We start from the raw sequence: 24,565 nt of genomic DNA, 5'->3' as shown, positions 1-24,565 counted from the left end.
TGCATCTACAGGCTCTTCCTCTCAGAATACCAGAATAAAGTCCCATTCTATCCAAAGCTGACCAGTCTACTTGGGCACTGATCCCATCCCCTTTTCTCATCTCAGAGCATAATCCTTGTAGTTTTATCTATTTTCTCACATGCAATCAATTATCCCCCACTCCTGGATATTTCCAGTGGCAAATATGACCTAGTATTATCCAAAACAAAACAAAACGGAATAAAATAAACCTTCCCTATTCCCCTTTATCCATACTCTTGTCCTGCTACTGCCACATTTCCCCATTTTCTTTCAGAGCAAAACCCTTTGGAGACCTGCCCACATCTGTCGTCTCCATTTCCTCAGTGCTGGTCCTCACAGTACCCCCAGTCCCTCCCTCAGCCCCCTCCACTGAGGCATTTCATCCACTGATGAAGGTCGTTAATCACCTCCACACTTCCAGAGCCAAAGATCAGTTCCCTGGCCTGGCTTTACTTCACACAGCATCTGACACAGGCAATCACGCCTCACTTCAAGTGTTTCTCCTTTTGAATTCTATACCAACCACACTCAGCTGGATTCCCTTCCCATCTCCTAGCGATTCCTCCCCCCTCCCACAGCTTCCTCCTCAACCCCACCCCCTCAAGGAGGACCGCTGGCCCGCTTCTACTCTCTGTCCACACTCGCACCTTGGAGGAACTCACCCTGTCCCGTAGTTTTCCAGGTTCTGTACGCAGGTGACATGGATGCGCACAACGCCGCCAGCCCAGGCTGCCCCACCAGGCGTGGCTGTATACTCCACAGCTGCAGGCCAACGCTAAGTACCTCACACACACTGTGGCCGAAACCCGAGCCCCTTGACCAAGTCTCCACTGTCTCCGCCACTCCTCACCACTCGGCTGCTCAATCCTTACCTTTCTCCCCCACCCACATCCAAGTCTTCACGAAATCACGTCAAATCCACCTCCAAACCATACCCTCCACAGGATACCCTGCCACTGCCATCACCACCTCTCACCTAATTGCCTGGTCTCCACACCCTTCCCTCGAAACACTTAGCATACAAGAGCTGGTGGTTTTCACACTTCACAGATCAGGCCATTCCCCTGCAGTAGGCTCCCTTTACGCGTAGGATAAACCCAAATCCTAACCTTGGCCTTTGTGGTCTGACCTTCATAAGCTTCATTTTTCCTCCACTCCTCTCCGTTCCTATCACAGAGGCTGTGTAATTGTTTTTTCCATCCGCATGGAATATTCCTTCCCCCATCCCAGATGACCCAGTGACAGCTTCTTTCACACCATTTAGATCTCAGCTCCAATGCTAAATTCCCAGAAAAGCCTTCCTTGATCATGTTAGCTAGAGCTACCACCCCCCCTCCCAACATCATTAGCTTACTTTACAGCACTCTATGTCCTTGAAAAATGTTTGTGTATTTACTGTGTCTCCCTTTGGCAGAGGGCAGGGGCTCCTTCTGACTTGTGTCACTCTATCCCCAGCATCCATCAGAGAACCTGGCACTTAGTGGGTAAGTCTGCAAATATCTGCTGACCAACTGCCTTACTGAGGGTTAGGGTTGTGCCTTCCTACCTTGTTTGCAGTTGTACCCTCAGACTCCAGACCAGCAAAAGGCACAGATAAAGGGTCTACCAAATGTCTGTGGGAGAAAAGCTAAATGAACAAAGGCAAAACAGCCAGAGGATTCTCAAAGCAGGAATCATGCTGGACAAAATACTCTGGGGCCTGCCGAGAGACAAGGCCTGGACCTCGTCAGGAAATAAAATCACCAGGCTAGCAAGTTCAAATCCTGCCTGTCGTTAAGTGCCCAAAGCAGTAACATGGGTGTCCTTGATCAAGTATAAACGTCCCTAAATACAAACCCTGTAATTAAAGATTTAAAATTGGCTAGAATGGGGTTACAAAGAATGATGGTTTTCATGTTCCATATTTCATTAGTAAAATCTTTACAATGAGTATGTATTAACTTCTATCATAATGATGATTTTTTTCCCATTAAAACCTATCTGTCCATATAGTTTCCAAGGAGAACAAGGTAACTTAAATGAAGAACTGCTTCCAGTTAGAATGGAAATTTACAAGAATTGACCAGGCAATTTTCTAAATTCCCTCACCAGGCAGAAAACCCCTTGTGACTACCATCCCCTGTCCTCAGCACCTCCCCTCCAACACACACCATCATACAAATAGGAGCCTCGGTTATCCCATCCCTTTCACAATTTAGTGAAGACAACTTACTCTACTGGCTACAATTTACCTTTCTTGCTCAGAAAAAGAAGTTTGTGGAACATTCTAAGAAGCTATCTAAAAGACAAACTTCAGGCTTCCAGAAGAGGAGCTGTACCACTCTGTACAAGCAGGAGAGAGTAAATAACCACACGGGGCTTCTCTCTGCAAGTCAAAAGGAGAGGTCTAAAGGAGGAAACAAGAAATGTCAATTCCCACTTCTCATTTTCACTGGAGTCTTAAGACAACTCGAAACTTGGGTTCATTTCCTACACTCTGCCCTCCCGAGCACACTGAGGTTTCCTCTGACCACCAACATACTGCCTGCTCAAGGAAACCGGCCATCTCCCTCCTGCTGCTTGCTCCCCTATACGTCCTGCAGGAGCACCTGATCAGAAGCACGCTCAGGACACCCCGTTTTCATTACTGATAAAATGAACAGAATCAGCAATTAACATATGTTGAACAGTTACTCTGCAAGCCACTGCACAAAGTGCTGAAACAGCACTACAACATTTAATCCTTCCAACCGCTATGGGGCACTACCACTATTCCCACTTTACAGTCAGTCAACTGAGGCTTAGCAAAGCTATTTAATTTTCCTCAAGTTAACTCACCAGCCACAGCTGAGATTTGAGCCTAAGTCTGTTTAACTCCAGAATCAGTAGTTCCCACCACTGCCTTGCAAGTTGTCTTTTTTAAACCTACCGCATGGAACCCCTTTCCTGCCTAACTCCTAAGAATAGCACACAGAAGCAAGGTTGCATGATAGACATTTTAGGAAGCTGATTTAAAGCAGTGCTTCTCAAATGGCAAAATACATAATGATCTCCAATAAGTCCACAAAGAAATGAGAAAAATAAGGATAACGCATTGTGTCTTTTTAAAACTTTCTTCCAATTTAAAAAACTGTCCTTTATTCCAAAACAGTGGCCCTCATACTTTTATAATGGTAGTAACTATATGTGTGTCTAATTATCTATATTTCAAAATGCTAGCAACCCTATCATTGATCCCCAATTTATTTAGGAAACTTTCTGGTATAAAATAGAAAAGCCTGGAACCACTGGTTAAAAACATTCGTTTTGGGGGGTTGTCTCCCCCCCCCCCCCCCCCCCCCCCCCGCCTGCATTACTGGAGTTCAAGATTGTGGAAAACATCAGTGTAACCTGGGAGGGAAATATTTTTTGTTTTAAGATTGTGGATGTAATTGATAATAACCTATGACTTTTGCCTGCCATAAGCTTACACGGAACAGAAAAGCATTTCATGTTAGCAGGGTCTTTATTACAAAAAGGAACAAGAACACTTAATCTAGTTTTATGTTGAGTGCCTGAAATGTAAAAATCATTCTTTTCCTTCTTTTGCTCATTTATAATAATCCCTGCTGTACAAGATGAATATAAATGTAATCCTCTGCCTTTCTCTCAAAAGTACAGTAACTCCAACTGTTAAGTCTACTAACAGGCTTCTTTTTCTCCTTAGAACTTCAATCAAAAAATACTTTAATAATCAGAGGGGCACATTTATTAAAAATACTGCCATAAACTTTGAATATCAATGTGATTAAAAGCAATCTTGCACTGAAATGCTATTTAAATAGTGAAATTTCACTTCTTTTTTAAAAGATTTTTTTCCTAATGGCACAAATCCCAGATGATTGTGTTTCCTATCTGCTACAACCTTAGCTTTCATTTCATCTTTTTTTAAAGTCAATTACTTCTAATGCAAACCGCACACATGTCCCCTCCCCCTCCAAGAAAAGATCTGTATAAAGGAACTGCTAAACACAACATATAGACTGTTCTAAGGCACAGCAAGGAAAAGGCTCTGGTATCTTTAGAATAAATGTGGGGGCAGGGGTAGTAAAGTTCAGTTTTTCTAGCTGAGGAAAAGAAAACAAAGGTCATAGCAACCTGCTCAAGCTCATGAAAAGCAGGCGAGCGTTCTGGAATGGGCTCAGCACGGCAGTGGGTCAAGCATGTGGACTGTGGAGTCAGGCAGATCTGGGTTAGTGTCTCTTACATGCTTCATGATCTTACTGAGGTACCTCATTTCTCTGAGCCTCAGTTTCCTCATCTGTAAAAGGGGGAAATGGGAATGCTGAGATCACAGGAGTGCTGACAAGATGACATAAGGTAAAGCATATGTTGGCACAGAATAAACGTTCTCACCAAGCTTAAGCTGTCCACATATACACAGGTATGCTGTGAGATGTGGCATTGAGAAAGCAGGATATCCTTATAAGAAATGAGGCCATAGAACATGTAGGTCACACTCAGTAACGATGCACAAATTTCTCCCAAAGTTAGAGTTCACAAGAAACAAAACTGTAACTTGAGTAAAGCTTGGGAACCCCACGCCATCACAGGTAATGCACATGGTCTCCATTAACAACAAAGCCTAGAGGGTGGAGAAATTCAGCATGGATTGTGCCAGGTGTTAACTCTTCAGCAAGTACAAAATCTTAAAAGTGTGAGATACAAGGATGCTCTATACCCTCTTCATCAATCAAAATGCAGATCTGGTTCCTGGTGAAGCAGCCTCCTAATTCCCAAAATGACCTCCAATGGGGCTCCAAACTAGTTTCTCCAAACTACAAGGGCAGAAACTCTGAAGAATTTGAGTCAGGTACCCTTTTTAAAATCCCATGAAAGTTTGCTTCTTTCTCCAGTGGGGCTTAACAGAAGCTGATCACCATCCTCACAGTTTAAGGCTCTTAAAAGCTGAGACAATGACAGCTCTGTTGATGCTCTGTATTTGAACTGCCCTCAAACAGACATATACCCTAGAGAAGTGGCAGTGAATGACAAAAGAGGACGAGGACGGGATCCTTCTTACACAAAACCTCACATACATTCTTTCATCTTCCTTCTAACCCAACATACTTCTTCAATACTGGATAAATTTTTGGTTTAAGAATAATAACTTTTACTATTTTAAAGATTCTCCCCTTCAAAACAAGTTTGAGGAGTACCAAAATCACATTCTGCAGAATGAGTTTTCCTTCATTAACCAAGGAACCCATTAGAACAAGAACTGGCAAACTTTGTCTGTCAAGAGCCAAACAGTAAATTGTGGGCTTGGCAGACTGTATGGCTTCGGTTGCACCTACTCAACTCTGCTGTTCCTTGTATGGAGAAAGCCGCCACAGACCATCAGTAAAGTAAATGAATGGCTGTGGCTATGTTCCAATGAAACTTTACTATGGACTCTAATATCTGAATCTCATATTTTTTCACATATCATCAAACAATCATTTTCTTCTGAGTTTTTACTTCAATGATTCAACAATGTAGAAACCATTCTTAGCTAGGCTGCAGGCAGGATTTGGTCCACGGGCTGTCATCTACATTAAAAGAGCTAAGGAACCAGAACTAAGAGGAAGGAATCCCTGCTCTGTGGGAGTGTCTCACTAGGTCTCCAGGGGCTCTTTCACTCTGGAGTTCGTGCAGACTTTAGAGAGTTTCATACATCAACTGTCAGACAACTGCCCATTGTCAGTGCAGCCCTAGCTCTCATCCGTGAGGCATCAAGTGCGGGTGACCTGCAATCGAATCACCTGAGTGCTCCTTAAATGTATGAACCTGATTCAGATACAGTGAACTTGGATCTCATGGATTCCTAAGGCTCAGTTTCGATCTCCACTTGAAATGTAGGCAGAATGCAAACACTGCCACCTGCAGAACACTCATACACCTATGAAAGATATCAGAAAGGGCAGCCGGGCTTGCCTCAAAAGAAGGTACAGCACACATAAAGACTCCATTCGGCAGGAGACAAGGTGAAGTCCATGTAAGCAGAAAAGAAGAAAACCTAAAGAAATGATACGCTGTCTGGGACATGCTTCGAAATAATTCAGTGTGGGGAGTGGGGTAGGGATGAAACGAGATTGGGCCATGACTCATTAGGTGTTTAAGCTGTATGAAGGATACAAGGAGGCTCATTAAAATTTTTTCTGTATCTTTTGTAGATTTCAAATTGTTCATAAGAAAAAGCTGGGGGGGAAAAACGTGAAAGAAACCCAACAGAAAAACAGAAATGTTCTTCACTTCAGGAAGAGGGTTTTATGCTTATAATGCAGTTACTTTAACAGTATTTCACACAAATACCTATTTGTTTTCAGTTAACTAACTATGACCATTTTCTTCTCTAGGCAAGAAAAATTTAGTATTGATACGGTGACTCAGTTACTGTTGACTGAGGCTGCCCATGCCGAGTCAGTCTTTTATTTTCTTTTAATCTTGCTGCTTATAGATGCCAACCAACCTCTTTTTCATCTTGCCCTAGGCTCAATTATGTCATTGTTATTATGACAGGGAAATCACCTGTCATCAAGTGTGGCTAACACTCTGGGTCGCCATTCCACTCCCTTGCCTAAATATCACAGATAAGAGAGGTGGTGTCCTGTCTGCACTTTCTGGAAAGTGTAAATGGAGTGCTAAACTCAGGACAAATCAACAGGAAGTGCTGAAAGACAGCCTCTGGCCTTCCGAGGGCCATAAAGCATACCTCCCACAGAATAGGTACCTTTGGGGGAGGAGGGCATGGAGACAATGGAAAATTGGATGATTCGACCTCTTCATCCTTGAGAGACTCAGCTCAATCTTTCTAAGTAGCCCAATTAATACATTTTTGGCAGCAAATATTTACTGAGCACAAATGGTGAAGATGACTATACCTCCATCAACAATGCTCCTGTCCTCTGGGAGTTGACATTCTAATGAAAGAGCCACCACATAATATATACTTTCAAATGGTGACAGAATAAGTTGCTTTTTTTTTTTTTTTAATCTGCCAAGAAATCAAGGCATTTGTTTTTCTTTTTTTAAGGCTCCCTATATATGTTCAGTCACTAATATGGAAATTTTAATCAGTTACTCATATCAATCAATTTCATCTAAAAATAATTTTGTTAGATATAGAATTTCACAAGTTACCTTTGGAAAATAGGGTAATTTATCTTCTAAGTTTAATCATTTGAAAACAGCCAAAATGTATTATCCATCTGTTTCCACTCAGATCACCTGTGTTATCAACTACAATTACAAATTACAAGAAACCAAAGGCAATAAGAATGTGAGGGTGCAAATGGAAACAGGATGACCTCTAAAAGATAACTGAAATTTTATCCTAACATTTGCCTACCTGTGCTAATTAGGAAAAAAAGGGATGATACATTAGCTAAACCACAACTAACCTCACTTCCATCTAAATCAATAGTTCTAACCTCTCCCATAGCCTTAACCCTTGGGCAGTCTTACCATGAGAGAACTGGCCAAACTAAGCTACAGGAGAAAAAAAAGACAAAAATCATGGCTTACCAGTTTTGAATTTTGGGGGTCAAGATAAATGAAGGATCTCTGAGAATTCAAGAGAAGCTGTAGACATTACTAGGAAGTAGACATACAGGGGTGCCTGGATGGCTCAGTCGGTTAGGCTTGGAACTTCGGCTCAGGCCACGATCTCATGGCTCATGAGTTCAAGCCCTGCATCGGGCTCTGTGCTGACAGCTCAGAGCATGGATCCTGTTTCTGATTCTGTGTGTGTGTGTGTGTGTGTGTGTGTGTGTGTGTGTGTCTCTCTGTCTGCCCCTCCCTGGCTCTATCTCTCTCTCAAAAATAATCATTTAAAAAAAAAAAAACCTTAAAAAAACAGATGTACACAGTTTAGCCTACAATTTCAAGGAAACTATGACTGCACTACAGCCCATTCAAGTCCCAGATATTAACCCCCTGACCCAAATAAATACTAAATTCAGAAATAAAGTCTAAGATTATCAGCAGTTTAAAGGGTTGAAGAAATTAATATGCACGGAGTCATTTTCGGTATGTTATCTAATTTAATTTCCACTCCTACAACCTTGGGAAGCAGGTATTATCACGTTTTACAAAGAGGGAAAGCCAGATTCTGAGAGGTAAAAAACAAGTACAAGGTTAAGCAACTTGCTCTCATACCCAGGCTTTTACCCCTAAGTCCACAATCATAAAGTAACTGGATGAGAACTCAACAAGTCTGGTTCATATTCCCAAACATCTTCCAAGATGGGCAGTTTCTGATTCTTAGTGCTTCAATCATGTGGTCGATTTATCTACATTTAACCTCCTTGCCAAGAGGAATTAGTACAGATTTAGTTCCACAACACCTTTTCTTGGTAGGAAATAATCGTCACTAAAGACAAAAGATAACTAATAATTTTTGCTGATTTTAAAACGTATTTTCATTTCTTAAGCAGCCCAACATGAGCTGTTTGTTAGACAAACAAAGCCTACTGCATGAGTGCTGAATATCCTCATGCTTGAATTTTTCAACTGTTTCAGAAAATCCATAAAATCACAAATGAATCAAGAAGTGACTGAATTAAAAACTTCAGTCTCTAAGCCAAACAGCCAGGCAGAATTTCAGCCATCCTGGCCCCTTCAGCATCCTCTGAATGGTGAGAGCAACTTTTAAAAAACAGCACCTCTAATAATCATTAGTAATTTGGTAGGTCAGAAACACACACAACCAAATCTCTGAGCCCTTTTTGCCTCAAGAAGGTAGTTAAGAGGTCTTAGATCCTCATGGTAAATAAAACCTGTTGATGAATAGGTCCCAGCAGAAAATAATAAATATGGCAATAACTGCATTCTAGCCACTAAATGTGGTTGGGTCTCAGTCTAGACCAAGTTGCCCAGTAAAACACTAATACCCTTACTCATCCTCTATTGGGGAATTACCAATAATTACTAGCATGCTGTTTTCACACAGATTTAGAAACCCCTTATGGGAAATGTATCCATATCCAAAGAATAAAAACTAAGAACAGGAGTGGGTCAGGTCCTCTAATGCTCTACTCCAACTACTTCATATGAGAGTTGCCACCTAGTGATTTTAATTTTTTAAGCCCAGGCGGACTGCCAACTCAACACTAAAACCGGACTAACAACTGATTTTTCCTATTGCAACATCGCCAGCAAGTCCTGTGCTTTCCCTCTCTTTCCTTTGCTCTCAAACAGCGATTCTCATTTTCAAAATCAACTAATTTGCTCTATAATCTGTTCCAATTGGAAGCTCTCACAGAGCTGCCACTGGTATTACTCTTCTTCTCAGCGCCAAGAGGCCAACAAGAGGCCAGTTCAAAAAACCAAAACAGCAAACGTGAAAAAAAGAGAGGCTCTAAAAACAAGAAGTAAATATGGAGACAGAGTAACAATGGGCCAACTCTGGACTTTAAAACATTCAGCTCGCCAAGGTTCTACCTATTCTTGGGCCATGGACAATAACTATGCCAAAGTAAACGGCTATATATAAGCAATGAAATTGCATTAGGGAATATAAACTCAGGATTTTGGACACCAAACCTCATGTAAGGCCTTGTCCTTACCACCACTGAAAGAGCAACTTAAACTAACCTAAAGTTCACTGGCCTCCAGAAGTCCTTTCTGACTGCAGTGTGTCCAAGCCTGGCACAGGCATTAGATAGCAAAGTTGACTATTCAAAGAAAAATAAAATCTAGGAGGATTTTAGGAGGAAAAAAGAAAAGAAAAAAAAAAAAAGTCTGACAGTTTCTAGATACCTGACCTTTCATTTCATTTGGAGACACACCTTTAGCTACAAATATTTCCCTAAATATCCTTCTCTAAGGATCAGTTTTATTAAAAACTGACCAATAATTAGACACTGGTTTCACTAACTATGGACGCTAAAGGCTTGTTTCACGATACCGAATTCTGGCCTTTTTCGCACCCTGATCTTGGCAACTCACACACACAGTCTGGCCAATTGCTCCTCAGCTGTGGTGATCCTTCTGTAGCATCCTAAACTTTGCAGTTTGAATCTCACAGAAATAAGGATGCACAGATAAACTGTTATCTTTTCTAAAGTTTGAAATCAATTTTGATTGCCAGCAGAAAATTCCTGGTGGCAAGATTTCCTTCCCAGAGCCGCCTAAAGCATTCGTGGAAATGCTTTCCAAGCTAGTAATTCCCGTCTCCACTTATGTTTTTCAGTAAGAGAGACCAGAAGGGATTTGGGTTCAACTCACTGCTAGTCCCCAAAGCTTATCACTGAGCAACGCAGCTCAGACTGCACCACACCAGGCCTCCACCAATGGGTTCTAGGACGCTCCCCATTACAGGAAGACCCGGAAACCAGATTTTCCAATCGTTCTGCTCTCCCCCTTCTTCCTCCTCAAGCAGCAGCATCCTCGCGCGTGGGTAAGGAGTGAGTAAGGTAGGGTCAAGTTCCCCACCCTAACGAAGCGGGCAAGCAAACTTCCTCGGGGCTTGCACAAACTCCAACGGGGGGCTGGACTCACCTTCGCGACAGAGCCCCATGACTTCGCGGTTTTTCCCAAACTCCTTGAAACTTTCGTCCAATTCCGTCCCTAGGAGATACACACACACAGGAGGAGGGGAGAGGCAGATCAGTGGCCGGGAGTGTGACGCACGCTCACGCACGCAAGGAGTAGTTGCGGGCACCTCTGCGTACCCCAACAGAGCGATAGCATCTCTGACCCCCGAGGGGGCGGGTCACAGGGTGGGGGCGGGGAGGCGAGGAGGGTCAGAGGATGGGGGACGGAGGGACCTGGGGAAAAGGAGGGCGTGAACACTCACCGTCCTTCCCAGGAAGTTTGGAAGCCTCGACCCACAGATTCCACGACTGTCCCAGCATCGCTTCTGGACTGGGCAGGGGCCTGCGCTCCCCGACGGTCGCCATTGCGGCGGCGGCCGATGTGGAGGCGGCGCCCGGGCCGCCGTCCTCCGGCCGGAGGCGCCGCGGCGGCGGCGGCGGCGGCGGCGGCTGCTGCCGCTGGGGCTGCGGAGGCTGCTGCTGCTGCTGCGGCTGCTGCTGCTGCTGCCGGGCGGCCGCCGCCGCTGCTCCGCCCGCTGCCGCCGCCACTCGGCGCGGCTCCCCCCTGACGTCATCCACGGCCCGCTCCGACATTCTTTCCGCTCCTACAATGTAACAAAAAAGGGGGAAAAGAGTCGCGCGGGGGCCGCTTTTAAGGAGGCGCCGGGGAGTTCCGGCGGCGTGCGCGGCCCGCAGGCCGGGTGGGGCTCGCTGACAGCGCCCCCCGGCCGCCCAGCCCTCCCAACCCGCCTCCTCCCGTGCCACCCCCCGCCCCGGGCGCAAAGTCCGCGGCCCGGGCTCGCTTTCGCTTTCGACTCCCGCGGCCCCTCGGGGGAGGGGACGAGCCGCCGGCGGCCCGCCACCGCGGCGCAGGGTCCCCTGGTTGCCTCTGCCGCCGAGACCCGCACGGAGGCCGGCGCCCGGAGCCGCCCCCGCCCCAGCCACGGCTGCCCACGGCGGGGAGGCCCGAAGACGCACCCCCGGCCCTCCAGCTGCCCACCCTGAGGCCGTTCGCATCCCCGGGCCGGGCCCGGCGGCCCCGCTCCTTCCTTCCGTCCGCGCGTCCGTCCGAGCCGCGGCGCCCGGCCGGCTCCCTTAAGCAGAGGCGCCTCCCGCCGCCTCCTCCCCCACGCCGGTCCCTCCCTCTCAGCTCGCTCCGGCGAAGTTTGCACGTCAAGCCCCCGGAGTGGAGCCAGGGCGAAGTCGGAAACGCAGCCACCTATGGAGGAACAGGCTGGCCGGCCCCGGGGCACCATCGAATGTGGTCGCCGTCGGGCCCTCCCGCCCGAGGTTTCGGACCAGGGGCCCAGAGGCTGGTGCAGGGAGCACTTCGCTTTCCGCTCGCGGGCGGCCACGCAGCTGTCAAAAGCATGAATGGCAAGCCGCCGCCTAATGTGTAGGAAACCACCAGCCGGCAAGGAAATGCGGCCCAGGTGCCGTCCCAGGTGTCAGCCCGAAGCCCCGGTGTTCGCCGGATGCCCACCACTAGAGGTCACAGCGTGCGCCCTGCGAACTTGAACTTCTCGTCTAGCAAAGAGAGATCATGAAACCAGTTTAAGATGGAGAGACAGGCGGCGGTGATTCTGTATACAGGTTTTGGAGACACTACCCGAAATTTCTCTATTTCCCCTTTCATTGCTCCTAGAAGTGATTCGTTCGCCCCGAAAATTTTTTTTAAAAAATCTTGCCATTTTAAAATCGGGTTCATTTTCAGATGGAGTTGTTAGTCCCTCCCTCTTTATGGTTGTCTTTGCTTCGGCAGGGGCGGGACCCAGGGCTTAGGAGAATATACAGCACCCCTCCTCAACAGACACACACAAACACGCGCGCGCCCTGCAAAGCTTTTGCTTAAGTGATAGGTAAAGATAGCAAAATAAAAGACTACTTAATAACTAAAGCGTGTGAAGTACTTGAAACAGTAGCAGACCACACCAACCACTCTCAGTAAGTGCTCTGTTATTTCAAACTGACGTGAGAATCTGAAGCCTGTGACAGAAACAAGGATTTTGATCATCATGTTTCACGTGGCAATAATAGCACTCTTGTGGCACGTCTGTCATAGTTGTTTGCTTACAGGTGCTTTCTCTAGGTGGGGAGAAAGAAGGTTTCATGTTTTTTATCTGGAACATCTGGCATGATAGAGGTGGCCAACTTCTCTGCTAAAGAAACAAAGTCCAACAAAAATGTTTAAATAAGAGTAAAAATTAATAAGGAAATATTATTGCAATCTAAACTTAACGCAGGGCTCTTATAAGAAAGGGTTTAAGTTGAAAATTTACAAGCGTTAAAAATACACACACACACACACACACGATTTTTTTATTTTAAAAAGATTTAGAAATAACTCTGTAAAATTTTCCTGGATTGCATGCTAACATAAGTTTCAAAAAGTGAAATGATGCATGCTTTCTGTCTTTATCTAAGAAGTAGTAGAAACAAAACAACCCCAAAAATGGTGGAAATTATTGGAAGGATTAAAAAAACAAATCATTTCTAAGGCTTTAACTTCCTTTTCTCACTGATACTCAGTGAGAAAAATGTGGGGGCAAAGCATATAATTCGTTTGGTACTAATAGGGTTCCTAACTCTTAATATAGGCCCTCAGGAACACTTGAGTGGCTCAGTCAGTTAAGCATCAGACTCTTGATTTCTGCTCGTGTCATGATCTCAGGCTTCCTGAGATCAAGCCCCACGTGGGGCTCTGTGATGACAGTGTGGAGCCTGCTTGGTATTCTCTCTCTTCCCTCTTCCTCTGCCCCTCCCCACCCTCAAAATAAATAAATAAACACTAAAAAAAATAGGCCCTCAATATTGGAAGCCCCAGCATACTTTGAATTTTTAATTCATCCCAAATTACTGAAAAATCTGTAAAATTATATTAAAATATCCACCTTCTCAGTTTTCCTAGATTAAAGTACACAGTTTATTAATAACTTTGAATTTTATAGTTCTACCTTTAAGATAAATGAAAATTTAGGGGCACCTGTTGGCTCAGTAGTCAAGCATCCAACTTCAGCTCAGGTCATGATCTCATTGTTCGTGGGTTCCAGCCCCATGTCAGGCTCTGACAGCTTGGAGCCCGGAGCCTGCCTCAGAGTCTATGTTTATCTCTTTCTCTTCCCCTCCCCTCCTTGCACGCTCTTTCTCAAAAATAAATAAACATTAAAAAAATTTTTGAGACAAATGAAAATTTGTGAATTTGAATGTCATTTGGAGCTGCCATTTTTTAAAAAAGCTTAGAACAACCCAGCTATATAGATAGCAAAGGGAGCTTGCCAGTTGAATACAGCCCTTCTCATCTCTGAGTACAGTGTGAGAATGAAAATAAGGGGAAAGCACAGACCCACTTCCTCAAGACACTGCTTGATTTCCCTCTTTTTACATGTGAAAATCCTTCAAGATTCACTAATATAACCTCTGGCCAATGGGCTCAATGTGGCACTTTATAATACTTCACTTCTGTCCTTACTGTTGCTCAACACATCTTTCTCTTTTCTTTACAGTTTTTGAGTCGTTTAATAAAGAAAATACAACAGAATATAAAGTGAAATGTAATAAGTATCCTCTCAGCATTATGAACTTTATTAAGAGAAGTTGTTACTAATAGTAACTCTCAGTTGTTGAGCTCCTACTAGGTGCCAAGATTGCCAGAGGTACTGTTCACGTTATCTCAACTAACATGCAAAACTGTGTAAGGGGGAAGGTGTATTACTTCCAACTTACAAATAAGGACCATCGGGCGCCTGGATGGCTCAGTCGGTTGAGCATCCAACTTCAGCTCAGGTCATGATCTCACGGCTCATGAATTCGGGCCCCACATCGGGTTCAGTGCTGAAAGCTCAGAGCCTGGAGCCTGCTTCAGATTCTGTGTGTGTGTGTGTGTGTCTCTCTCTGCCCCTCCCCCGCTCATGCTCTGTCTCTGTCTCTCTCTAAAATAAACATTAAAAAAATTTTAAAAACAAAAACAAAACAAAAAAACAAATAACGACCATTAAGGAGGGCTCTGGACCTAGGTGCTAGGAATTCTTTCTGGGTCCATGTACTTGCTCTTCCACTTAAAAGTTGTGTAACCAGAGCAAATTACCTAACCTGTCTGCACCTCAGTGTCCTAATAGGTAAAATGGAGATAAAGCTAGGTTTCTTCTGAGGAATATGTGAAAAGATCCACGGAAAGTTGGTACAAAGCTTAACACAAAGTGAACAGTATACATAAGCGTCTTATATCAAACTAAGCAATCCAGATCAATTCTTATCTGTGAAATGTATTTAACTTTGAAGCTGAAGGATAACAGGCAACTCCATGACATCTCCCCACCAATCTTCTTCTGCTGAAGCCAATGCATTTACCACACTCTCTTCACCCATAAGAAAGTCCTAAACCCTTCCAGATTAGGCAGTTTCTGATATCCATAGTTGGTTTGGGTTTCCCACAGTTCAAATGAGTCACCAACAAAAGTCAAAACTGTTAGCTGAGAAAGTCCAGTGTTCTGATACACAAATTGGGGCAATGTTTCCAAAGTATTCCTTATACAAAGGGCACAGTCTGTAAACAAGAGTACAGCAGAAACTCAAATACTTATTTTACCTACCAGGCCATAATAAAAAACCCTAAGGACTTCTTACCTAAATACCTGTCCTCTATACCCCCCAAAATATAAAAAAAAAATTGCTAATACAATTTATATTCATTTAATGTAATTATTTTAATATAGTAGTGTGCCTTGTATGCTATCAGTGTTCCTGCCAGCATACTGATTATGTCTCACAGCTATGAGGATCTTCAATATCTATCTGCATAGATAAATGCTATGTTTTATAAGGTTTGACTAATGAGGACTCAATTGATCAAACATTTCCTTATTGCCTAACACATTGTACCTGGTAGGCACAAGGTAAACACAACATAGCGATTTTGCTGACGACATGAGAAGAATAAGAAGTACTGGAAATAATTTAATTCATCAAAATGCTCTTATGCAAAAGGCTGTCACCACCAATTAGACTGTATGTGGCTTAAGAACTAGGCCGTCAGAGGCGAAATGCTGCCAAATTCTGAACATTTCATCTCTTCCAGGGATGCATTTAAAATATGGCCTGACTTCACCATCCAAATTTAGGGACGTTCCCAGTAGGTGCCAAGGGTAACAAGGTCTCTCTTTACAAAAAGTATTCTTCGCACAGCAGATCCACTTGTAAAATGCTTTGTTCAAAGGCCAAAGGCATCACTAAGTGGCAAAAATAAAAGTTGATCTTTTCCACTCTTTAAATCTGGTTTAATGTAAAATGGCTGAAACTGTCCAAAACCTCTAAGATGCAAGAGCCCACACAACCTCCTTTTTATTTGGAAAAAAACCCCACTGGTCCCACTACAACATTTTAATAAACTTGAAAACCAGGAACCACGGTATATTTATCTGTGCAAATTACAGGGTTGGTAACAGAGATTCTCCATTATCAACCCCAAAGGACTGCAGTCATTTGAGAAACAAGAAACTCAGATCCCCTGAATTAGGAATATTTTGGTTTTGGTTTATTTCTCTTAAAATTGGCTGAGCCTTAATTCATATCCTCTCTCCCTCCTCTGACCACACCTCTCTCTCTCCCTCTTTCTTCTCCAGAGCCAGGGCTCTCTTCTGCATGTGAGGTTGGCAGGCAAGAACCCTTTAACTGTGCTCCCTCTAGTGAAATCCTTAAAGCCTGTCATGAATACCTCTATTCCAGCAGGGGGAGAACAGTGGAAGGAGGAAATTGAATTCAGCTCAGTGGCTGGCATTCCTGACAATCAAGTGCAAAATCAGAAATAATAAGGATGGTTGCAAAGGTGGAAATTTAAAGATGAGGGCAATTATCTTTTTAAAGACTTAACCCGTACACGTATTCATTCTACAAGCTGTGTCATTTGCCAAGACGCGCAAAATTTTGAATACTGAGTTTGTTTTCTTAATCACATGTGTGTAGCTACGGATGAATTCTCCCAAAGAAACATTCACCACTAATACCAGACTGTTTGAAGGAAGAGAAAGATTTAAAAATACAAAGTAATAAGTTTTAACTGTAAATTGAATACAGATCAAGTGTTTCTAGGGATTTAATACTGGCCTGCAAATTTAAACTACTAACAAACTTGATTTAAAATCTTCACTTAAAGCCTTTAAGTAGCTTTAAAAACAAAAAAAGAAAAAAGAAAAAAGAAAAACAAGAATACAGGGGGAAAAAGTTATGGGAAAAAAATGGAAAAAGTCAGACCAGCGTTTAGCTATAAAGAGAGGCTGACTATATAAAGTTCTGGTGCACTGCCTCAGATGCAATAAAATGCAAAGATTAAACACACTGTTAAAAATAATTTCCTATGTCTTCTTTGTACTGTTGCAGTGTTCAGTGTTTCACTGAAGTGACTGTAAGTGTTACCACCTTATAGGGCCCCCAGTTAAGAACAGGAGTTCTAGAGCTGACCTGCCCAGGCTGAATCCCCGTTCTACCACATACTAGCTATGTAACTCTGGGGAGTTACATATTTAACCTCTCTGTACCAGTTTCATCATCTATAAAATTAGTCAAACAGGAGTTATCTGCTTCATGAGGAGTATTAGGAGAGCTCATAGTACAAAAGCACTGTTAGCCATTTTTATGCTGTCACATGGAAAGCCCCAATTTTAACCTACCCATGCTATACTATCACACCAGTCTTGCAGAATGAAGAATGGCTTTAGTTTTATGTCCGTTCTTGCTCTAACAGTTTTAGGGGCTCCCCCCTGACCACTGAATTCAGTAAAAACTTCTCTCCTAGCACTCAGGGTCCTCTAGAGTTGGTCCCACGCCACCACGCCCACAGAGTTCCCTCCAGCAGGTACTCTACAATTCAGCCAAAATGACCAACTGATAGCTTCAAACACGCTCCCCACTCCAGACCGCAGCCCCCAAGCTCTGTTCATAAAGGTCACTCTATTTATAATACTTTCCCTCCCTTGGCTTAAATCCTACTGTTTAGCCAAGTCCTTCCTCAAATCCCTTTTCTTTAACAAAAGCTTTCCTGATCCCTCACACTAAGCCCATGAGAACTCATCCCCACCTCTAAATCACAGGACTTCATGGACTGGGGTTAAGAGTATGGGTTCTGAAAGCAAGGTAGCAATGAGATATATGCTTACTTTTCCCAGGGATCGACTGTCTGCATTCCCAACCTAAGCGTGTCATTGGGAACTTGGAATCTACCTACCATAAGATGTGTGGTGGCCAGGTCCCAAAGCTCGTCAGCAAAATGCCTTAAGGCTACACTCCAGGACTAACAGTGCAGGTGTGTTAGTACAAGAGGGAAGGAACAACACAACTTTCTTCCCCCTTCCCCCAGCAAAGTTCCAGTTCTGAGCAAAGTCCTAGACCTCACCAACATGACCCCCTTGCTTTTCCCCATTGTTGTGTACACCCTGATCCTATAGCCATCGGGGTTTGTACTGCTTCTTTCCCAAAGGACAGACTATTCCACAGAAGCTTTAATCCCCCATCCACCTCCAAAATAAAATGTTCCTCTCCTTGGTAGAGATAAATGGCATGCAGACTTAACTATCTTCCACTAAACATGTGAGTGAATGAATGAATGTAGTTTTCTGTCTTCAAATCCTACCCCAAACACATATTTTCTCATATAAAAGGGGAGACCTTAACCCAAATGACCCTCTAGATGTGACAGTCCCTAAACCTTTCTTCCTAGAAACACACAATTACTACATCCCATGGACATTCTGATTTTAAATGCTACAATCTAGGACAGAAGGCAAAGTTTCTGACATTTTAACCTACTTAACCTAGTTTAGCCTCTATTTTGATCAATGTAAAACCTGCAGGACCCAGAGACTTTGATCACAGCCTCCTCCCCACCACACTGGTCCAAGTGAAGGAACTTCAGGAGCAGGAAAAAATCGAACTGAAACAAAATTGCTACTGGTGAGAAATCTACCCTCCCTACTCTCCAGAGCTCTCTGCCTCTCTCCACTTCAGAAAACAGGTATTTGCACAAAGCATTAGCATTTTTCCAAATGGTTTCTGGGGGGAGTGGCAGCAGAGAGCAGCAATCCTAAATCAGTGGTTAATAAACTAGAGTCTAGAATCTGACTTACCAAGTATTTCTTAAAAACAGAGCCAAAGAGATAAGCTGGACTTCACCAAAACCATTAAACCTTTGTGCTTCAAAGGACACTCTCAAAAAGTAAAAAGACTCCACAGGGAGAAAAAATTTGCAAATCACATATTTGATAACGAACTTGTATTTAGAATGTATAAAGAAATCTTACAACTCAAAAAAAAAAAAAAAAAAAAAAGGAGGCAAATAATCCAATTTTCAAAATTGGCAAAGGATCTCAACAGACATTTGTCCAAAGAAGACAACACAAATAACCAAGAAGCAAATGAAAAGATATTCAGCATCATTTGTCATTAGAGAAATACTAGAAAATCCACAGTAAGATACCAATTCCCAACCAAAAGAATGTCCATTATCAAAGCAAAACAGAAAAAAACAATCTTGGCAAAGATGTGAGAGAAAAATGGAATTCTTGTACATTGCTGGTGGGAATGCAAAATGGTACAACCCCTGTGGATAACAATTTGGCAGTCCCTCAAAAGGTTAAACACAGATTTACAATAAGATCCTCTAATTCCATTTCTAGATGTATATATTCAAAAGAATTGAAAGCAGGGACTCAAACAGATATTTGTACACCAATGTTCATAATGGCATTACTTACAATAAATAGCCAAAAGGTGGGAGCAACCCAAAGGCCCATCAACTGATCAATGTATACACACAATGGAGTATTATTCAGCAATTAAAAGGAGTAAAGTTCTGGTACATGCTACAACACAGAGGATCCTCAAACACAAGCCACGTAAAAGAAGCCAGACACAAAAGGCCACGTACTGTATGATTTCATGTATGTAAAATATCCAGAATAGGAAAATGTACAGAGACAGAGAATAGACGGGTGGCTTTCAGGGCCTGAGGGGAGGGGAAAATGAGGAGTTACTGTTTAATGGAAACAGGACCGTCCTTTGGGAGTGATGAGAATGTTTAGACCTACAAAGAGGTGATGGTGGGAGACGACCATCAGTGGGAGGTAAAACTTGTCCCGGAGCCCATTTCTGCCACTGCCTAACTCTGGGCCTGAACAGGACACATTTTGCCTCTCCCTTAGTTAGCTTCTCTGTAAAAGGAGGACCACAAGGGTATGTACCCCTCATCTATACAGTATCCCAACAGTATTCTAACTTACAAGGTTGTTACCAGGAGTCAATTATGTAATATGTTCAGAACAGCACTTGTCACATAGTCAGTACTCATTAAGTGTTAGCTATTCTTATATTTTATGATACCTCATCCTCTTTGTAATAGAGGTCTTTGCTTTTCTTCTTTTTTAAAATAAATTCATTTATTTATTTTGAAAAAGAGTGATAGAGAGTGCATGCACATGAGCAAGCAGGGGAAGGGCAGAGAAACAGGGAGAGAAAGAATCCCAAAGAGGCTCTATGCTGTCAGCGCAGAGCCTGATACGGGGGCTCGATCTCACAAACCTGTAAGATCATGACCTGAGCCAAAATCAGGATGCTTAAGTGACTGAGCCACCCAGGTGCCCCACTTTTGCTTCTCACATTTTTTTTTTTTTTTTTTTTTACAAATGGAAGTACAGCATATAATGTAGCAGCCCAAAAGAAACAAGCGGAAAGGCAGCCAAAGTATAATTTTTTTTAAAGCAACATGCAAAATACTACAGACTATGTGCCTATTTTTGTGAAACCGTAATAATCATAATGACAAATCTATGCATAGAAAACAGTTGAGGTAACTCTGGACTTAGGGAGAACAGGAAGTGAAAGAATATAATTAAAGAGACTTCTTATTAACATACAATTTGTATAATGTTTCCATTTTTCCAGCTTTACTGGAATATAATTGACATTTAACATTATGTAAGTTTAAGATATGCAAGTATTTTGGGGCATCTGGGTGAGTCGGTTAAGTGTCTGACTTTGGCTCAGGTCATGATCTCTCAGTTATGGGCTCGATCCCCTCATCAGGCTCTGTGCTGACAGCTCAGAGCCTGGAGCCTGCTTCAGATTCTATGTCTACCTCTCTCTCTGCTCCTCCCCTGCTCCTCCCCTGCTCCTCCCCTGCTCCTCCCCTGCTCTGCCCCTCTGTCAAAAATAAACAAACATCAAAAAAAAAAAAAAAACAAACAAGTCTACCCTGATCACCTTTATTTAACACTGCAGCGCCAGCCCTCATCAGCACACCTGATTCTCATTATCCTAAGCTGCTTTTCCCAACCAACTATCACCATCTAGTACAATATATTCACTTACTATATTTTATCTATTATCTATTTATTTCCATTAAAAAAGAAGTGCTACAGTGGCAGAGATTTTTGTCCCTCTGATCCCCAATGCCCAGAGAGTACAGCATGACACAAGAAGGTACTCAAGAAACATTTGTTGAATAGGTACTGGGCCTATAATCAGCTGACACTAAAAAGGGGCTGCCCTTTTACATTGGCCATGAATTTGACAGTTTCTCACGGTTCTCCTGGCGCATTTCATGCTTCTACCTGTCTGGACGTGACTTTGTCACACTTCTTCCGGCAGACTTGAGTTTGTTATACTTCTTCCTTCCCTGCCCTTTGTCATTGACTTCCTGGTATCATATTAGTCTTTTCATCTGAACACTATTCAAAAAAGAGGAAGTCATACTTGTAGTCTGTGAAAACCACCTCCTATTCTCTTTTCCTCCTCAAGAACAATCCCTCTGCTCAGAGTGGACGCTCAATGAAAATCACAGGCTGAACAGCTCCTTTGGCATTTTGGTCAAATGTGTTTTCTCTCTACCTCCCCCGGAACCCCCACATCCCACCACTGCCAGGTGCTCACTACCATCTAGGAAAACCCTGCTCCTCTCTTCTCTGGCACTTTTCAGACATTCCTCAATGAACGCCATCCTTTGTGATGAGTCTGCCTTTTCAGCTTCAGGTCAGAAAATTTTAAAGGCCCATTTTGAAGGCAGAGACTTCAGAAAAGCCCAGTCACTTATTCTAAACACATAGCTACATCCTAGGGCGCCTGCGTGGCTCAGATGGCTAAGCATCCGACTCTTGACTTTGGCTTGGGCCATGATCTCACGGTTCCTGGGATCGAGCCCCACATCAGGCTCTGCACCTAATGTGAGGCCTGCTTGGGATTGTTCCTTCCCTCTCTGTCTCTCTCAAAATAAACATAAAAAAAAAAAAAAAGCTACATCCTTCCTGAAATTCCTGTTTCTGTTTGTTTTGTTCAAAATGTTATCTTTGAAGGTGAATGTTCGTGTTGTTTACAGTGTTTGCTTCCATCTTTGCTATAGTTGCCTAAACTTCACTGAAGCTTTGCATTTGTCTGTTGCCTAAATATACAAGCTGATCAATTTCAGAAGCTGAAACTCTGGTCTTCCCTGTTGGGATCGTGTTCAATTTTATCCCTAAATGACTCATCTTAAACTGCATCTTAAGCCCCCTCAGTCCTTTCAGGAGTAGATAGGAAGATGGATTTTCTTGTTTTGTTTTAATAAAAATTCCTCCCTAGGAAGCCTGGGTGGCTTAGTGAGTGAAATGTTTGACTCTACTTTGGCCCAGCTCATGATCTGTGGGTTTGTGAGTTCAAGCCCCATGTCAGCCTCTGAGCTGACCACGTGGATCCTGCCTGGGATTCTCTCTCCCTCTCTCTCTGCCTCTCCCTCACTCATGCATGTGCTGTCTCTCTCTCTCGCTCTCTCTCTCAAAATAAACAAATAAACTTAAAAAAAAATTTCCTCCAGGAACTTTTCTTCTTTTTCACATTATGTGAAACTTACCACCTTCTTCCCCAAATAGTAAATGCACAATGGCAAATACATAGTGAGAAACTCAATTAATAGTGGCTGCTATTTTTGTACTGACCTGGGCAAAGGCACTGGGCCCAGAAAGTGTGCCTGAAGAACTCCTGCCTATTTTACACTTTGCTTAGGATCTTCCCTGCTCTGAGCAGCTGGCTCTATATTGCTTGTGGAGAAAAGAAAAGAGAAGCTAGGTAAAGTGGAACTGGACAGAAACATAAGAGCATGTCTTTGGACAAATTCCTAGCAAAAAGTAGACATGTATGGGGGACAGGGAATGCTCCTATCTCCAAAGTTCTCCTATAAGTTGCAGATGGTTATTTAGCACTTTTTCTTTTGACAAACACATACCTAATAATATTGTACTCTTAAATTCACAGTCAAGTCATATTAGTAAGATCATATTCAGGGTTATACTGGAGATCTTACACAGGTACCCTGAACTTTAAAAACTATCATCCTTTGGTAAAATTCAAACTCTATTATAATCAGAAGCACTGCATTCATTCACCTGAGCTATGTTGAGACAGCTAATTACCTTTTCCTTGGCAGGCAGGCCAAAATTTCTGATTGATTTACCAGTGGATCTTCATCTGCTATGATTGTGGAAGTTCTTTCTTCTTAATTCTGTTCAGATCTACAAAAAGAGAAAGGGGGAAAAGGATGAAACAAAGAATAAAGCTAATCAGAAATCTACAATCTCATTAGTTGCCAGATGTTCCAAAATTATTATATGTGCTTTGAAATGTCAAAGTGTTAAAATTCAAGCACTTTACCAATTTTACAACAAATGCAATTCAGGTTGTTGTTTTGTTTTTGTTTTGTTTTTTGTTTTTTGTTTTTTTTTTTACAGTGAATTTAATTGGCTATATTTACAACAAACTAAGAATAAATGACTATTCAATGTGTACACAGAGTTAGTCTCCTGAGGCTTAAAATCATTGTGTGTAATTTGCCACTAATGACTTTTCACTTAATTTTTGAAATGGTTATTCAGAAAGCCTACCCTTATGAAACCTGTCAGTATCAGAAATTTAAAACACACACACACACACACACACACACACACACACCCCGAATGAGATTATTATTTAGAGAGCTCACTCCATCCTTTATCACTCAGCAATTTATATAAACAATTCATAATAGTACAAACAGAAAACAAAAACTCAATTAAGCCATCTTTCTAAAAAGCACAAAGGAATTATGCACTCCATCATCTACATATTTTCATACATATGTGTATATATAAATTTCAAGTAGAATGTGGCTACTATTAAAATTAATTTGTAGAGTAGCACTGAGTTAAGGAGTCGAGGGATTGAAGGTTAATAATCTAGAATTACAAAATTAGGCTGGTTTTCAAGTTTGACATGCAGCAGAAGAGAAACAACAGCAAATACAGGTAATGACACAGCTTTGGAACAGATGCTGTCAAGGTATAAAGCACAAGGCAGGCTACTTTCAGATGAAAAATTCACTATTAACACACATCTCTTCCTAAAATTCTCACAAGCTACATACCAAAGTTGGATGGCAAGAAGGTTGCTTTGCTTAATTTTTATTTATTTTCATATAATCTAGGAGAGTAAGCTAAAAATTTCTATGGTCTGAGACACTAATAAAGCATCTTTGAAAAGTCAGCGGCTGAAATTCTATGCCATGTTTTGAACATTTATTCATAATTATCTTTATTGGCTTTTAAGTTATTCCTGGATCATATCCTTTCCCTCTTCCTTTTAAAAACAGTTTGTTTCATTCACCCACAAAATGTTACCCAGTAATGTAATCATTCAGTAACCATTCCTACAATCTTTATAAGCCAGATGTTCCCTTCCCTGGATTCCTAATTCCTTCTTAGTCTCCTATCTTTTAAATTTTTTCTCTGATTTCCATTTTAGTGTTCTTTTTCTGCCTTATTTCCAATAAAAGCCAACATTCATTTCTTTACATCCTAAACACTTTACAGCTATGCAAAATCACCCAAAGGAAGCTACAAATTACCAGGATAGAGACAGCCAATAAAGATGTTTTGTCAGAAGTAACCACTCAGCCTGGTGACTGATTGCTTCAGAGCTGACCAGGTGGAGGTTGAACAGCACTGGCCTCAGGTTAAACTCTG

The 24,565-nt window shown here is 42.5% G+C and overlaps 1 protein-coding gene across 6 annotated transcripts in view; it reads right to left on the bottom strand.

Moving 5' to 3' along the window:
* ATXN7 (ataxin 7) overlaps positions 1 to 24,565 on the bottom strand; it is a 141,101-nt gene that overhangs the window by 81,254 nt on the left and 35,282 nt on the right. For 2 of the 6 annotated variants that reach the window (XM_042929901.1, XM_042929894.1), the window contains exons 1-3: positions 11,557 to 11,937; positions 10,820 to 11,161; positions 10,522 to 10,590 (exon numbers count right to left, since the gene is read on the bottom strand). In XM_042929901.1, coding sequence (XP_042785835.1) covers positions 10,522 to 10,590; positions 10,820 to 11,161; positions 11,557 to 11,812 — 667 coding nt within the window. In that variant the 5' untranslated portion in view covers positions 11,813 to 11,937. The other 4 variants (XM_042929896.1, XM_042929895.1, XM_042929897.1 and 1 more) reach the window with 4 other exon arrangements.

The sequence above is a fragment of the Panthera leo genome, chromosome A2, assembly GCF_018350215.1.
Source record: "Panthera leo isolate Ple1 chromosome A2, P.leo_Ple1_pat1.1, whole genome shotgun sequence".
In the NCBI taxonomy this organism is placed as follows: domain Eukaryota; kingdom Metazoa; phylum Chordata; class Mammalia; order Carnivora; family Felidae; genus Panthera; species Panthera leo.
Note: the sequence above shows the minus strand (reverse complement) of the source record. Positions and strands in the feature narration are given on the sequence as shown.